General features: G+C 42.6%; 1 protein-coding gene across 5 annotated transcripts in view; it reads right to left on the minus strand.

The window, feature by feature from the left end:
- Window positions 1–15,907, minus strand: part of Zranb3 (zinc finger RANBP2-type containing 3) — a 164,034-nt gene that overhangs the window by 52,224 nt on the left and 95,903 nt on the right. For all 5 annotated transcript variants that reach the window (XM_042258049.2, XM_076547285.1, XM_076547286.1 and 2 more), the window contains exons 7-8: window positions 7,495–7,666; window positions 5,236–5,352 (exon numbers count right to left, since the gene is read on the minus strand). In XM_042258049.2, coding sequence (XP_042113983.2) covers window positions 5,236–5,352; window positions 7,495–7,666 — 289 coding nt within the window. The remainder of the gene's footprint in view (window positions 1–5,235; window positions 5,353–7,494; window positions 7,667–15,907) is intronic.

Here is a 15,907-nt window from a genome sequence, read left to right on the forward strand (position 1 = left end):
TGATAGAACAATAGAGCACTGTGATGGAACAATGGAGCACTGTGATAGAACAATGGAGCACTGTGATAGAACAATGGAGCACTGTGATGTCACAATAGAGCACTGTGATGGAACAATGGAGCACTGTGATAGAACAATGGAGCACTGTGATGTCACATGGAGCACTGTGATGTAACAATGGAGCACTGTGATGTCACAATGGAGCACTGTGATGGAACAATGGAGCACTGTGATGGAACAATGGAGCACTGTGATAGAACAATGGAGCACTGTGATGGAACAATGGAGCACTGTGATAGAACAATGGAGCACTGTGATGGAACAATAGAGCACTGTGATGGAACAATAGAGCACTGTGATGGAACAATAGAGCACTGTGATGGAACAATGGAGCACTGTGATGTCACAATGGAGCACTGTGATGTCACAATGGAGCACTGTGATGGAACAATGGAGCACTGTGATGTCACAATGGAGCACTGTGATGGAACAATGGAGCACTGTGATGGAACAATGGAGCACTGTGATGGAACAATGGAGCACTGTGATAGAACAATGAAGCACTGTGATGTCACAATGGAGCACTGTGATGGAACAATGGAGCACTGTGATAGAACAATAGAGCACTGTGATGGAACAATGGAGCACTGTGATGGAACAATGGAGCACTATGATGGAAAAATGGAGCACTGTGATAGAACAATGGAGCACTGTGATGGAACAATGGAGCACTGTGATAGAACAATGGAGCACTGTGATAGAACAATAGAGCACTGTGATAGAACAATGGAGCACTGTGATGGAACAATGGAGCACTGTGATGGAACAATAGAGCACTGTGATGGAACAATGGAGCACTGTGATGGAACAATGGAGCACTGTGATAGAACAATGGAGCACTGTGATGGAACAATGGAGCACTGTGATAGAACAATAGAGCACTGCGATGGAACAATAGAGCACTGCGATGGAACAATGGAGCACTGCGATAGAACAATGGAGCACTGCGATAGAACAATGGAGCACTGTGATGTCACAATGGAGCACTGTGATGGAACAATGGAGCACTGTGATGGAACAATGGAGCACTGTGATGGAACAATAGAGCACTGTGATGGAACAATGGAGCACTGTGATGGAACAATGGAGCACTGTGATGTCACAATGGAGCACTGTGATGTCACAATGGAGCACTGTGATGTCACAATAGAGCACTGTGATGGAACAATGGAGCACTGTGATGGAACAATGGAGCACTGTGATGGATCAATGGAGCACTGTGATGTCACAATAGAGCACTGTGATGGAACAATGGAGCACTGTGATGGAACAATAGAGCATGTGATGGAACAATGGAGCACTGTGATGGAACAATAGAGCATGTGATGGAACAATGGAGCACTGTGATGTCACAATGGAGCACTGTGATGGAACAATGGAGCACTGTGATGGAACAATGGAGCACTGTGATGGAACAATGGAGCACTGTGATGGAACAATGGAGCACTGTGATGGAACAATGGAGCACTGTGATGGAACAATGGAGCACTGTGATGGAACAATGGATCATTGTGACAGAATAATAGGGCACTATGATAGAACAAGGGAGCATTGTGATGTGACAATAGAGCAATGTGAGCATAATGAACGACTCTGATAGCACAAAGAAGCACTGTGATGGTACACATACACACACACACACACCTTTAAGAATACAAAAATCAGCCGGGCGGTGGTGGTGCATTTCTTTAATCCCAGCACTTGGGAGGCAGAGCCAGGCGGATCTCAGTGAGTTTGAGGCCAGCCTGGGCTACAGAGCGAGTTCCAGAACAGGAACCAAAGCTACACAGAGAAACCCTGTCTCGAAAAAAACAAAACAAAAATCTGTGAATCTCCATCTTTATGTTATCCTGTGTAAAGAATTAACTCTAAACTGGGTGGTGGCACACGCCTTTAATCCAAGCATTCTGGAATAAGAATTAAGTGAATCTCTGCAGAGTTCAAGCCCAGCTTTCAGGCCAACCCAGGCTACCTAGTAAGATCCTGTCTATAAACAAAAATAAAAAACAAACAAACAAAACAGAATTAACTCTAAAAACTTCATAGACTTCATAGAGGTACCTATGCACTCCAAATCTAGAGCATTAGTAGAAGAAAATGTGGTATCTTTGTAAACTTGTATTAGGCAAAAGTTTATCAGGACTCAAGAATCAAGAAAAGAAGAATGAAAAGGACATACGGAAATATTTAAAAATTACAAGTTTCTGTTCTTTAAAATAGTATGTTATGAAAATCAAAATGGGAGCCTGTGCAAAGGTGGCCTACGCCTTTAATCCCAGCACTGAGGAAGCAAAAGCAGGTGGGTCTCTGAGTATGAGGCCAACTTGATCTGTGTATCACTCCAGTTCCAGGACAGTTAGTGCTATGTAGAGAAAATCTGTCTCAAAAAACCAATAAATGAATGAATGAATGAATGAATGAATAAATAAAAAGAATGTACAGGGTTGGGAACAAAATTTACAAAGATATATATGTATGTATGAGGATCCATTCCTAAACATAAGGAATCATTATAACCCAATATAATGATTTAAGTAAATAGGTCACAAGAGAAAATAAATAACTAAAAAGCACATTAGAATATATCCAGCATAATTTCTACGTGGGAACAAACAAACAAAACACAAAATCAAAAAGCACTTCCTGTCCACAGAAAAGTAAACATGACAGTGCCCTGTGCTGACAAAGACGTGGTCCACTGGAGTCCTCATGTATGCTAGCAGACACGCAAAGTGGTCAAACGCTTGGCAAAGGGTTTTGGAAGGTAAGCATGTGTTTCTCTGACACCACAGTCCTATCTATGTTTAGATTTCTGCCCTCAAGAAACAAAAACGATGTCTAGGGCCAGAGAGATGGCAGAGTAGGTAAAAGTGCTTATTATGCAAGTTTGATGATTTGAATTTGATCCCTAGAATCCAAGTAAAACCTGGATATGGTGGCACACATCTGTAATCTCAGTACTCCTAAGGAAGGATGGGGTAGAGACATACGTAACAGGAAAGGAAGCCTGCGGCCAGCTAGCCTGGAATATGCAGTTCAGTCTCAGAAACAAGAGACCTTGACTTAGAAAAGGTAGAAGGAGAGAACCAACTCCTGAAAGTTGTCCTCTGACTTGTACATGTGGCATCCATGTCCTCCCCATAATAACAATAATGTAACAAAATCAAAACTTTCATGAAAGTGGTGACTATATAAACAGCCACATGGATTATCACATTATTTTTATTTATAATAGCATATTCTGCTATCAAGGGACACCCTAAAATTTGGAATACCTTAAAAGTCTAATAACTAGTGAAGAAACCATAAAAAACTAAGCTGTATTTCTATACATTGGAGGATACACAGGATGCAACAGAAAGAAAAAAAATTTACATAACACCCTGGGTTAAACCAAGAGCTTTACAGTACATGAAAAATCTAAACTTAAGGCTTCATACTGTGTCCTGGAAATTGTGAAAATTTAGTGATTGAAAGCTAATATGCAACGGCCATAGTTGGGGTGAATGGAACAGAAATGGCTGGGGTAAGAGACCTTTTGGTGTAACAGAAATAGCCTCCAGATTGACTGACTATATACATCTGATAAACCTTAGTGACTATAGAATTCTAAAGATTCATTTATTTTTATTTTATGTGTATGAGTGTTTGCCTGCATGAATGTCTGTACACCACATGCATGCAGTGCTCACAGAGGCCAGAAGAGGGAGTAGGGTTCCCCGGAATTGGGACTGGAACTGGAGCCACAGTGCTCGTGCTGGGACTTGAACCCAAACAAATCCTCTGGAGCGCCAAGCAGCCAGTCCTCTTAGCCACTGAGTCATCTTTCTGGTCCCTATCTATACATTTGTTTCCCGAGACAGGGTTTCACTGTGTAACAGTCCTGGATCTCGCTCTGTAGACCAGGCTGGCCTTGAACTCACAGAGATCCACCTGCCTCTGCCTCTCAAGTGCTGGGATTAAAGGCTTGCAACACTACGGGCTGGCTTCCCATCTATACATTTTAAAAGCATACATTTCAAGTTATGTTAGTTATAAATTAACAATCTACACTTATATAAATTTCTCAGAACTGTGGGCTGGAGAGACGGCTCAGGGGTTGAGACCACTTACTACTCTTGCAGAGGACACAGATTCGGTTCCCAGAACCCATGGTGGGCAGCTCACAACCATCTGGAACTCTGTTCCAGTGCACCTCATGTCATATGGGCTCTGGGGGCATTTGCATGCTGCATAAGAACTCATGCAGGCACACATACATGGACATTAAAAAAAAATCTGCCGGGCGGTGGCGGCGTACGCCTTTAATCCCAGCACTCGGGAGGCAGAGGCAGGCGGATCGCTGTGAGTTTGAGGCCAGCCTGGGCTACCAAGTGAGTTCCAGGAAAGGCGCAAAAGCTACACAGAGAAACCCTGTCTGAAAAAAACAAAAAAACAAAAACAAAAACAAAAACAAAATCTTCAACGTGCGCTCCCCACACCAGCCATGTGTAGTGTTGTCCACCTTTGACCCCAGCACTCCAGAGGCAGAAGGAGGTGGGTCTCTGTGAGTTCAACACCAGTCTGGTCTACAGAGTGAGGGGTCCAGGCCAGGCAGGGCTATATAGTGAGACTCTGCCTCAAAACAAAACAAAAAAGCAACAAACAAACAAAACCAAAACCAAAAAACAAACAAACAAACAAAAACAAACAAACAAACAAACAAAAACAAAAACAACAAAACGCTAAAAGAGGAATCATAATATTTACAAATACTACATTTGTCAAAACAGTAACATACAATAAGTTTATCCGATAGTCACATGGATTCAAGAACTCCCGATAGCATTTAAATTTTATGTAAACGTGAGTGTATCTAACTCTTTAAACTCCAGAACACAAATAGAAGATGATTGGCTCAACTTTTTAAAAGATTATTTGCAGGAATCATGTAGAGAAACCAAGCCAAAAGCTAATAAAGAGGACCATCTGTACCCCTTAAGTAAGGTGTATACGGGGAAACTACATTAAGGAGCGTTTTTCACACTGCTGTCTGTTTTCAATGCATTCGGGTTTTCAGTCATAATTCAAAAATGGCAGAGTCATGTTGTAGTATATAAGTAACCTGTTGGGTTAATTAAAACACATTGAAAACCTTTTATGAAGACAAATACATAGTGGCCCAACAAGGAGTACCTTGGCAATTGCAGTCTGTTTAAACATGCGTGTTATCAACCCCATAACCATCTCTGTGGCACCTGAGTTTGGATCTCTCATTAATTTTTGCCATTCTTCAAAGCTGGCATTCAGTTCCTATGTGGAGAGGAATAACATTGTTCATGAATACAGGATCAAGAATAGAACAATTAATTCAATCATGCATCAGGTCCTATTTTCTCCTTCTCTGTATAGAGAGTTATAAAAAGAATTTTTATATAATTCCCATAGATATGAATGTGTTCATTTAAAACCACAGTGCAGACAGGTCACATGTCTATGCTAATGAGAGAAGCTAGCGACAAGTTACGTCACATCATAATTCAAACAACTGAATTATGACTTCATCTTGAAAAACAGTGTATGAAGTGAAAAATAACCGAACATGTAGGAAACAGGGTGGTGAAATTTATTTTTGTAGTAAGATGTATTATTTAAACAAGTATAAGGATGCCAGGCAGTGTGGCGCACGCCTTTAATCCCAGCACTCAGGAGGCAGAGCCAGGTGGATCTCTGTGAGTTCGAGGCCAGCCTGGTCTACAGAGTGAGATCCAGGACAGGCACCAAAACCACACAGAAAAACCCTGTCTTGGAAAAACCAAAAACAAATATAAGGATGAAAGAAATATTAGTTACATAAAATATAATATGATCATAAATTGATTCTTCATTTCATTTTTCTCTTTAATGCTAAAATAGCAGATAAAGAAAAAGAACATTCTTTTTGATTATTAAGAAATTTTTCTCCGGGCAGTGGTGGCGCACACCTGTAATCCCAGCACTCAGGAGGCAGAAGCAGGTGGAGGGATCTCTGTGAGTTCGAGGCCAGCCTGATCTACAGAGCCAGTCCAGGACAGGCTCAAAGCTACAGAGAAACCCTGTCTGGAAAAACCAAAAAAAAAATTTTATTCATTTTACATATCAATCACAGATCCCCCTCTTCCCTCCTCCTGCCCCTCCAGCCTCTCGCCTCCAACTTATCCCCCATTCCCACTTATAAGAACATAAGGCCTCTCATGGGGAGTCAGCAGAGCCTGGTACATTCAGCTTAGGTAGGTCCAAGCCCCTCTCCCTGCACCAAAGCTGTGCAAGGTGTCCCATCATAGGCACTGGGCCTCAAAAAGCCAGCTCATGCACCAGGGATGGATCCTGATCCTATTGCAGGGGCCCCTTGAGCAGATCAAGCTACACAACTGTCTCCCTTATGCAGAGGGCCCAGTCCAGTCCCGTGGAGGCTCCACAGGTGCTGGTCTAAAGTTCCTGAGTGCCTACTAGTTTGGTTTGGTAAGAAATACCATAGTATCCAATGTTTACAGGACACTCAAGATTTAACAGTGAAAAATTCCTTGTTCACTCAGTCACATCCAGAGACTGTACAGATAATGTGCTCCCCAAAAGTAAATCTAGATGACGATCAGGGAAAATAAACATTTGGCTTTCAGATATGTTAAATATTACATCCTGCAATGTTACCACAGGGTTTCAGACTTCAAGAACAGAGCCACAAGTTATTCTGCAATATAGCTATTTATACTTACAAAAAGAAATCTTCGTGTGTAATGTATGTGTCTCTGTGCGTGTGCATGCATGCATGCATTCATGTACTCTATGGCATATGTTTGTGTGTTGGGGGTCAGGGACTGCTAGTGTGTGGGTCTCACCTCCTCCCTTGTTTGAGATCTATGGCCTGACAGCTTCTGGGGACTCTCATGTCTCTGCTCCCATCTCATTTCAGCAGCACTGGAATTACAGAGGCACCTATCACGGTACCAGTTTTACCTGGCTTCTGAGATACCCAAGTCAAGTCCTCACACTTGCATGGCAAGCATTTCACACATGGAGCCATTGCCTCGGCCGCATCTTTAGGTGTGTGTGTGTGTGTGTGTGTGTGTGTGTGTGTGTGTGTGTATCCAGGGAACATGAAACACAGTATTCCTCACTAACTACTGGGACTTATGTTGTAGATAACCTGAATCCTTAATACTAAATAGTTTCATCACTGCGCTTTTTCCTATTTTCAATAGAAAAATTTTTAATCACTAGGAGCTATATCTGTTCACATATTTGGTAATTAAAATCTTGTGTTTTTCCTGAAATGATACAAAACCAACAGACGTCCTACTATTCAAACCTGTTTCAAGAAAGCATGCTTTTCTGTGAAGCGTGATATACAGTCTTTAACAGGATAATTCATAATGCTTAAAGGAAGACTTTCAGGTAACCCAGGCCCGCCCTCACCTTGACTGCTGCTGGCGGCAGGTCAAAGGGAATGCGCTGTCTGACTTTAGGGGGCAGCTGGCTCAAGACTTCACTCTTTAGCCTTCTGATCATCAGGTCACTGAGCAGCTGGTGGAGTTCACCAAGGTTTGACGCTCCTCGGCAGTCCCACTGACGCCTTTTACCAAAGTACCTGGTAGGATGAGAAGACAGACAGCAAAGCTGAGCGCGCCAGGAGGACATCCACGTACGCAGTCCGGCCTTCCTTGTAATAACAGGGAGCAATGGCGCTCTCTGTTATTTCCACATGAAAACCGGCTTCAAAAAGCTGGCCTAAGGGGCTGAAGAGATGGTTCCACGGTTAAGATGGCACACTGCTCCTGCCGTGGACCCAAGTTCGGGCTCCAGCACTCACATCAGATGGCTCACATTTGTAACTCAAGCTCCAAGGGATTGATGGTCTCCGAGGGTGCCCCCCCCCCTCAAACACACACACACACACACACACACACACACACACACACACACACACACACACACACACTTTAAAAATAAATCTTTTAAGCCGGGCGGTGGTGGCGCACACCTTTAATCCCAGCACTCGGGAGGCAGAGCCAGGCGGATCTCTGTGAGTTCGAGGCCAGCCTGGGCTACCAAGTGAGTTCCAGGAAAGGCGCAAAGCTACACAGAGAAACCCTGTCTCGAAAAACCAAAAAAATAAATAAATAAATAAATAAATAAATAAATAAATAAATAAATAAATAAATAAATAAATCTTTTAAAAAAAGAGCTAATCTAAGTAGTGAATGTTGACTCACAATTGTAATTCTAGGACTCAAGAGCCTAAGGCAGGGGGATCACTATGAATATATACTAGGCAGGCATTCTACCAAATGAGCTACTACACAGCCTGATATATTTTCATGCCACTGAAATATTTTGCTTCCTTTAATGTTTATATGCTCATACTTGAAGATTTGTGTACATATTAAACTGGGGAAATGCTGGGCAGTGGTGGCACATGCCTTTTAGGGTGGGCAGAGGCAGGTAGGTCTTTGTGAGTTTGAGGCCAGCCTGGTCTACAAAGCAAGTTCCAGGACAGCTAGGGCTACACATAGAAACCCTGTCTTGAAAAAAAAAAAAAAAAAAACAGAACAAAACCCTGGGGAAAATGCTTGCCAATACCTAACTCTGTCACCTATTTTTCCATTCACCATACTAGGTACGCTTTGACTACATCATTAACAAAAGAAACCTAAGACTCCAAACTGCCCACACAGAAAGATGATGTTGGAAGAGCTCTTTAATTTTGTTTTTAGAATGAAATATCTGTACTCACTTATAAGTGGATTCTAGATATAAAGCAAAGAACAATCAGACTGTAACCCACAGAACCAAGGAGGCTATATATATAGCAGGGGGGACCCTAGAATGACTGTGGCTTATAATAAGTTTTGGTTTTACCCAATTACTGGGCAAGCCTCAATCAAACATTTCACTATTAGGATAAGAATTTATACTGTATCAAGCTGATAATAGAAAAATAAAATAAATAAATAAATAAAAATGGGGAGAAAAATAAAATCTTTAAAGAGAGAAGTAAAATAATAATAAGAATAAGGCACATAAATATGGAAAATATGGTGGGCGGTGGTGGCCTACGCCTTTAATCTCAGCATACAGGATGCAGAGGCAGGCAGATCTCTGTGAGTTCGAGGCCAGGTTGCACTACAGAGTGAGTTCCAGGAAAGGTGCAAACCTACACAAAGAAACTCTATCTGGAAAAACAAATGGAAAATACACAGGACTCTGGATCTTATATAGTGTTGTGTTGACTTTAAATTGTTTGATTCCTGATGAATAACTGATAGCTACTGAGACACATTGAATTATGGTGGCAACTGGATTAAATCAACCTATACATTTTTTTAAAAAAGTGCAAGTATTGTGAAAAAGATAATCTTCATGTAGAATGCAACACAAACACTAATATCCTACATTACTGATGGCTATAAGTAGTACTACTTTGGTTTAAGTCCTATTATTTTAAATCATTTTGCTTTAGTTAATTTTGACATGAATTTACCACCATTCTATGAGACAATTTCTGTATAAAAAAAGAATGAACTGTCTGAATTAAAATGGACTCAAGCGCCGGGCGGTGGTGGCGCACGCCTTTAATCCCAGCACTCGGGAGGCAGAGGCAGGCGGATCGCTGTGAGTTCGAGGCCAGCCTGGACTACCAAGTGAGTCCCAGGAAAGGCGCAAAGCTACACAGAGAAACCCTGTCTTGAAAAACAAAAAAAAAAAAAAAAAAAAAAAAAAATGGACTCAAGCACACTATCTGAAATTTCATGGGATAAGGTTGTACACAGACGGGTACAGATCACCATACATGTCTTATCTGCCTCCTGCATAAACCAATATCTGTGTTTCAGAAATGCAGATGGCTGAGCTTTTTTTCTTCTTTGTGGCATTCAACCCAGGGATTCAATCCAGGGCCTCACATATGCTAGGCAAGTCCATCCCAAGCCTAAAGTCTGAGCAATCTAATATCAGAATGCCAGTACAGTGTTGAGTGTCATGGAGAAGCTTCTCCGCTCTTCTTGGAGACTGTGCATTACAGAAAGAAGGATGAGTAGTCGCTTTCTGGGTGTTTCACCTCAGGCTTATTGTAAATTGTATCTTGGCGTTGAAGCAGGGATTACCAAAATTATTTCTCACTGCATCCTACCTCCACTTCATCTCTTTTCAGAAGACATGAAGGAGCCAGAGGTGACACTTACTCTCAAGCACAGGGGAAGCTCGGGAAACAGGGTGGGGGTGGATCCCGGAGGAGTTGGGGGAAGGCAGGGGGGTGAATATGATCAAAATACATGGTATGCACACATGAAATTCTCAAAGAACAAAAACATTCTATTAAAGAAAAGAGGCTGGAGGCTGGGAGTGGTTGCACTCCATCAATCCCACAGCTTAGGAGGTGAAGGCAGGCTTATGTCTGTGAGTTTGAGATCAGCTGGGTCATGTCAGGAGTTCCAGGCAAGTAAGGGCTGCAAAGTGAGACACTGTCTTAAAGCAAAAGAATTCCTAACCTCATATTTGGGAAGCAAAGGGAAGTGCAGAACAGGGGCCAGAAGAGCTACCACCCGCCAACAAATGATTACTTGTCATTATATTTGATAGTGATTATATATAACTTTACAAAATCACATTTATTTGGGAGGGGTATATGCCATGGTGCACGTGTGGAGGTCAGAGAACAAGGTGTGGGAGTCAGTTCTCTCCTTCCATCATGTGGGTTCCTTACCTGCTGAGTCACCTCACCAGCCCAAATATTCAAATTTTAAAACCAGCCACATTGAAACAGAATTCATACTTCCATACAAAACATGCCAAATGCAGGATTCTATGGTTTTTAGTATATGCATAGATTTGTAGCAATTTAACTGCCACAAATTTTAGAACATTTTTATCACCTCAAGAAAGAATCCTCCGCACGTGCACCATACTCGGTAAAACATCATTCTTAAGGCCACATAGACTCTTGCAATATTAGTATTCTTGTCAGGGGCTTTGTACATGTTGGTTTTATAAAAGAAAAGAGATTAAAAAAAAAAAAAAAGAATCCTTGGGCCAGAGAGATGGTTGGTTTGAGGTTAAGAGCACTGACTTCTCTTCCAGAGGTCCTGAGTTCAATTCCCAGCAACCACATGGTGGCTCCCAACCATATGTAATGAGATCTGGTGCCCTCTTCTGGCCTGCAGGCATACATGCAGGCAGAACACTGTACATAATAAATAAACCAAAGAGGAAGGAATCCTATGTCCTTGGCTAGGACGTAGCTCAGTTGAATGCTTGCCTGGCATACATAAGGCCCTGGGTTCTAGGCTCTGTATATCAGGCATGGTGGCACACACCTGTAATACCAGCACTCAGGAGTTGGAGGAAGATCAGAGGAAGTTTAAGGTCATCCTCATCTACATAATGAGTGTGAGGGCAGCATGGGCTATATAAGACCACTTCTAAGAAAAGGGAGGGAGGGAGGGAAGGAGAAAGAAAAAAAGAAAGAAAGAACAAGAAGGTAAGGAAAAAAGAAAGAGAAAGAAAGAAAGAGAGAGAGAAAGAAAGAAGAAAGAAAGGAAGGAAGATGAGCCCCATGCCCTAATCAAACACTACTTTACCTCTCTCTCTGTCTCTGTCTCTGTCTCTCTCCTTCCCTCCCTCCCTCCCTTTGGTGACAGGGTCTCTACTGAGCACTGGCTACACTGGGACTCACTATGTAGACCAGGCTAACCTCTGACTCACAGAGACCCTCTTGCCTCTGCCTCCTGAGTGCTGGGATTAAGGATGTGTCTGCCTTACTTAGATTACTTACTTAGACTTTGTCCCAATCAAGTTGCTTGTTGACTCTTATTTATGAGTGGAACCATATACTGAGTGTTCCTTTATGGCTGCCTTCCTTCCCTAAACACTGTTTTTTAAAAATTCCTGTGTGCAGAAGCATTAATGGATCTTTCACTCCTTTCAATGGCTGACTAAAATTCCATTGCACAAATAGACCATGTTTGTTTTAGCCATTCCCACTGACGGACATCCGGGCTGTTGCCAAGTTTTGTAATTACAAATGAAGTTGCTCCAAGCACCCAGGAAGAGTCTGTGCAAGTGTGCACTTCCACTTCTCTTGGGTACATGCTAGGCACGCAGAGACTGGAACAGTAACTCTAAGTCCTGAGGGACTCAGTGGGTTTCCAAAAGCAATTTACATACCTATCAACAGTGCAGGGGGAGAACCCAAGGACACGCCTCATGACACAGCCACCTATCAACAGTGCAGGGGGAGAACCCAAGGACACGCCTCACAACACAGCCCCCTATCAACAGTGCAGGGGGAGAACCCAAGGACACACCACACCACACAGCCCCCTATCAACAGTGCAGGAGAACCCAAGGACACACCACGCAACACAGCCACCTATCAACAGTGCAGGAGGAGAACCCAAGGACACACTACACAACACAGCCACCTATCAACAGTGCAGGGGGAGAACCCAAGGACACACCACACAACACAGCCACCTATCAACAGTGCAGGAGAACCCAAGGACACACCACACCACACAGCCCCCTATCAACAGTGCAGGAGGAGAACCCAAGGACACACTACACAACACAGCCACCTATCAACAGTGCAGGGGGAGAACCCAAGGACACACCACACAACACAGCCCCCTATCAACAGTGCAGGAGGAGAACCCAAGGACATGCCTCGTGACACAGCCACTGGTGGTTCACAAGAGTTGCCATTTCTCCACATCCACTTGTGTCTGGTTCTGTGTGTCCTGCCAAGTAAACAGTATCTTTCTTGTAGTTTTGAGTCACACCCTCTGATGAGTGACAGGAAGCATTTTAAAGTATGTTTGGTGGTCATTTATATATCTTTTATTGAGAAATGTCTATTCAAATCATTTGCACATTTTAGCTGAGTTGGTTTTAGTACCTGATATTAAACACACGTCATCTATCAAGGGCACAATTTGTAAATATTTTTCCCATTCTGTGGGTAATGTTTTCAAGGTACCCAGGCTGGCTTCAAACTTGCGATCCTCCTGCCTCCGCCACCTAAGCATTAGGACTATAAGCATGTATCACCATGCCCAGTTCAATTTCTTGACAGTTTCTCTTGTCAAATACTGAAGTTGTTAATTCTGATAGGATAGACTTCATCCAGTTGCTCTTCCATTGTTCCTGATGTCAGCATCGTATCTAGGAATGCGTTATTAAATTTGAGGTGTGAAGATTTACCATGATATAAGCTCTTCTCTCTAGGTGCTGATTTTTTTTTTTAAAGATTTATTTATTTATTATGTATACAGTGTTCTGTCTGCATGTATGTCTGCAGGCCAGAAGAGGGAGCCAGATCTCATTACAGATGGTTGTGAGCCACCATGTGGTTGCTGGGAATGAACTCAGGACCTCTGGAAGAGCAGCCAGTGCTCTTAACCTCTGAGCCATCTCTCCAGCCCCATCTAGGTGCTGATTTTACATTCAGTTCTTGGACACATTTGGAGTGGAATTTTATATATGGTGTATACACCCTAGCTTTTAAATGGCTACTAAGGTGTCCCAGAACCATCATATGAATGTCTTTTGTTAAAAGTCCATTTATCATAAATGAAGGGTTGGTTTCTGGGCTCTTCTGTTTCACTGATACGGACATTTATTCTTTCTTAAACTAGTTTTTACATTTATTTACTTTACATATGGTGCAGTGTATGTGGAAGTCAGACAACCAGTGTGAGAGTCACGTCTGCATCAGGTGGATCCTGGGGATCCGAGTCAGGCCATCAGGCTTGGCAGCGAGTAGCCTCTTGCCTCTTGTCAGCCCTAGCTATCTATTCTTGTATGACTACCACACCGTCACGAAGAGTCAGTATCACTGGGCCTTCCAGCCAAGTTTTCTTTTTAATGTTTGCGTTATTCTGGGTCCCTTAAAATTCCATACAAAATGAAGCCTGGTGTGGTGGTACACACCTTTAATTCCAGCAGCACTCTGGAGGCAGGGGCAGGCAAATCTCTGAGTTCCATGCCAGTCTGGTCTACAGAGTAAGTTCCAGGACAGCCAGGGCTACACAGGGGAACCCTGTCTCAAAACAAAACAAAAATTCACACAAAATCAACTTGTAAAAAGACCTCAGTCCCAGTACTGAGGAGGTGGAGGCAGGATTATTACAACAGTGAGGCCACCTGGTCTGCATAGTGAGTTCTAGCCTAGAACTAAACAAGAAGGAAACGTAGACTCTCTCAAAAAAATGAAAGTAAGGTAAAATACATAAGGCAGTAATTAGATACTAATTAGACTCAGGATATTTTTTATTTTTAATTATTTATTTATGTGTGTGTGTGTGTACACATGGGACACATGGAAGTCAGAGGTCAACTTTTGGGAGTTGGTTCTTTCCTTTTATGCAGGTTCTAGGGATCGAACTCAGATTGTTAAGATTGTGTGGCACACACTTCACCCACTGAACTATCTCATAAGTCTGTGGTGATATTTTAATTGTACTGAAATGTGATTTTATTTGTATGTTACTAAAGTTTGCCTGGAGATCAGGTCACATAGCGAGGTCACATAGCGAGCCATAAGGAGAAGTCAAGCGGTGGTAGCACACGCCCTTAATCCCATCACATGGCAGGCAGAGTCTCTGTGTGGTCAAGGACACAGCCAAGCGTGGTGAATCCCAGTACCAACCAAAGAGACCTGGAGGTCTGCATATCAGGAAGTGACAAGGAAGTCATGTGGCTGGGCTTAGAGCCAATGAGAAGGCAGAACAGGAAGGCAATAAAAACACAAGTTAGATGGGAAGAAACTCTCTGGGGGAAGCGACGGTGGTAAGATAAGGTAGGCATGGCTGTTCACTAGTTCTCTGATCTCTGGCTATTACCTTTGTATTTTGCTCTATGTTTCTTATTTAATAAGACTGTTTAGAAATTCGTCTACATAAGTCCATCCATAGGTGCATTACAAAAAAAAAAAAAAACAGTTGGAAGCACTATTCTGTACTGTTTAATCAATTTCATGAGAATAGATAGAAATTTCACTAACCAAGGGGAGTAAGCTCTCAGTTTATTGTCCTAAAATTTCATTCTTCCAATGTATACTTCTGGACGTACAATCATCACACTTATTTCTTTGTTCCTACTGACACCTTTGCTTATCATTTATTTTGATATTAAGAGACAATGTTAAGACATACCATGTCCAGACAACCTGGTTACAGAAGTTCTCCCCCCTCACCAAAGAAGCTTCTTTTTGCAACGGACAGAGACCACTAGAGAAAGCCAGATTGGTGAAAACGCAGAGAATAACTGAGTGTGGGGTGCCCAGCCCCAGTTGATACATTAAAACATAACCCAGCACCTAAGGGGGCTGGGAACAATCATAAGAGACGGAGGGCCAGGGATTCTATAAGACTGTGTCTTCTATGGATGACAAAGAAGAGAAGCCCATGAAATCTCAACAATAAAGCTGCCTGAACAAGACCGGGCAACGACAGTGTCAACAGACATGCCGAAGTGGATGGGGCATCTCACGGGCCCACCCTAGGTGAAGAGCTACAGTCACCAAGCAATGCTGAGTCCAGGAGAGCTAGTCCTCCCCAGGGAGGAGCCCCTAAATGATGACTCAACACCCAAGCGGTCAGCCTAAAAACACACATGCAAGCAAGCAACACTAAACAGACTGCGGCTGTACTTCACACTTGTTTGTTTATATCCCGCTGGTACTCCTCATCTCTTCCTCCCTCCTCCCCCATATATACAAATCTAAATACAATAAACATACAAATACATAAACGTATAAATACAACCGTGTGTGTGTGTGTGTGTGTGTGTGTGTGTGTGTGTATGTGTGTGTGTGTGTGTGTGTGTGTAACAA

The sequence above is a fragment of the Peromyscus maniculatus genome, chromosome 11, assembly GCF_049852395.1.
Source record: "Peromyscus maniculatus bairdii isolate BWxNUB_F1_BW_parent chromosome 11, HU_Pman_BW_mat_3.1, whole genome shotgun sequence".
Classification (NCBI taxonomy): Eukaryota; Metazoa; Chordata; class Mammalia; order Rodentia; family Cricetidae; genus Peromyscus; species Peromyscus maniculatus.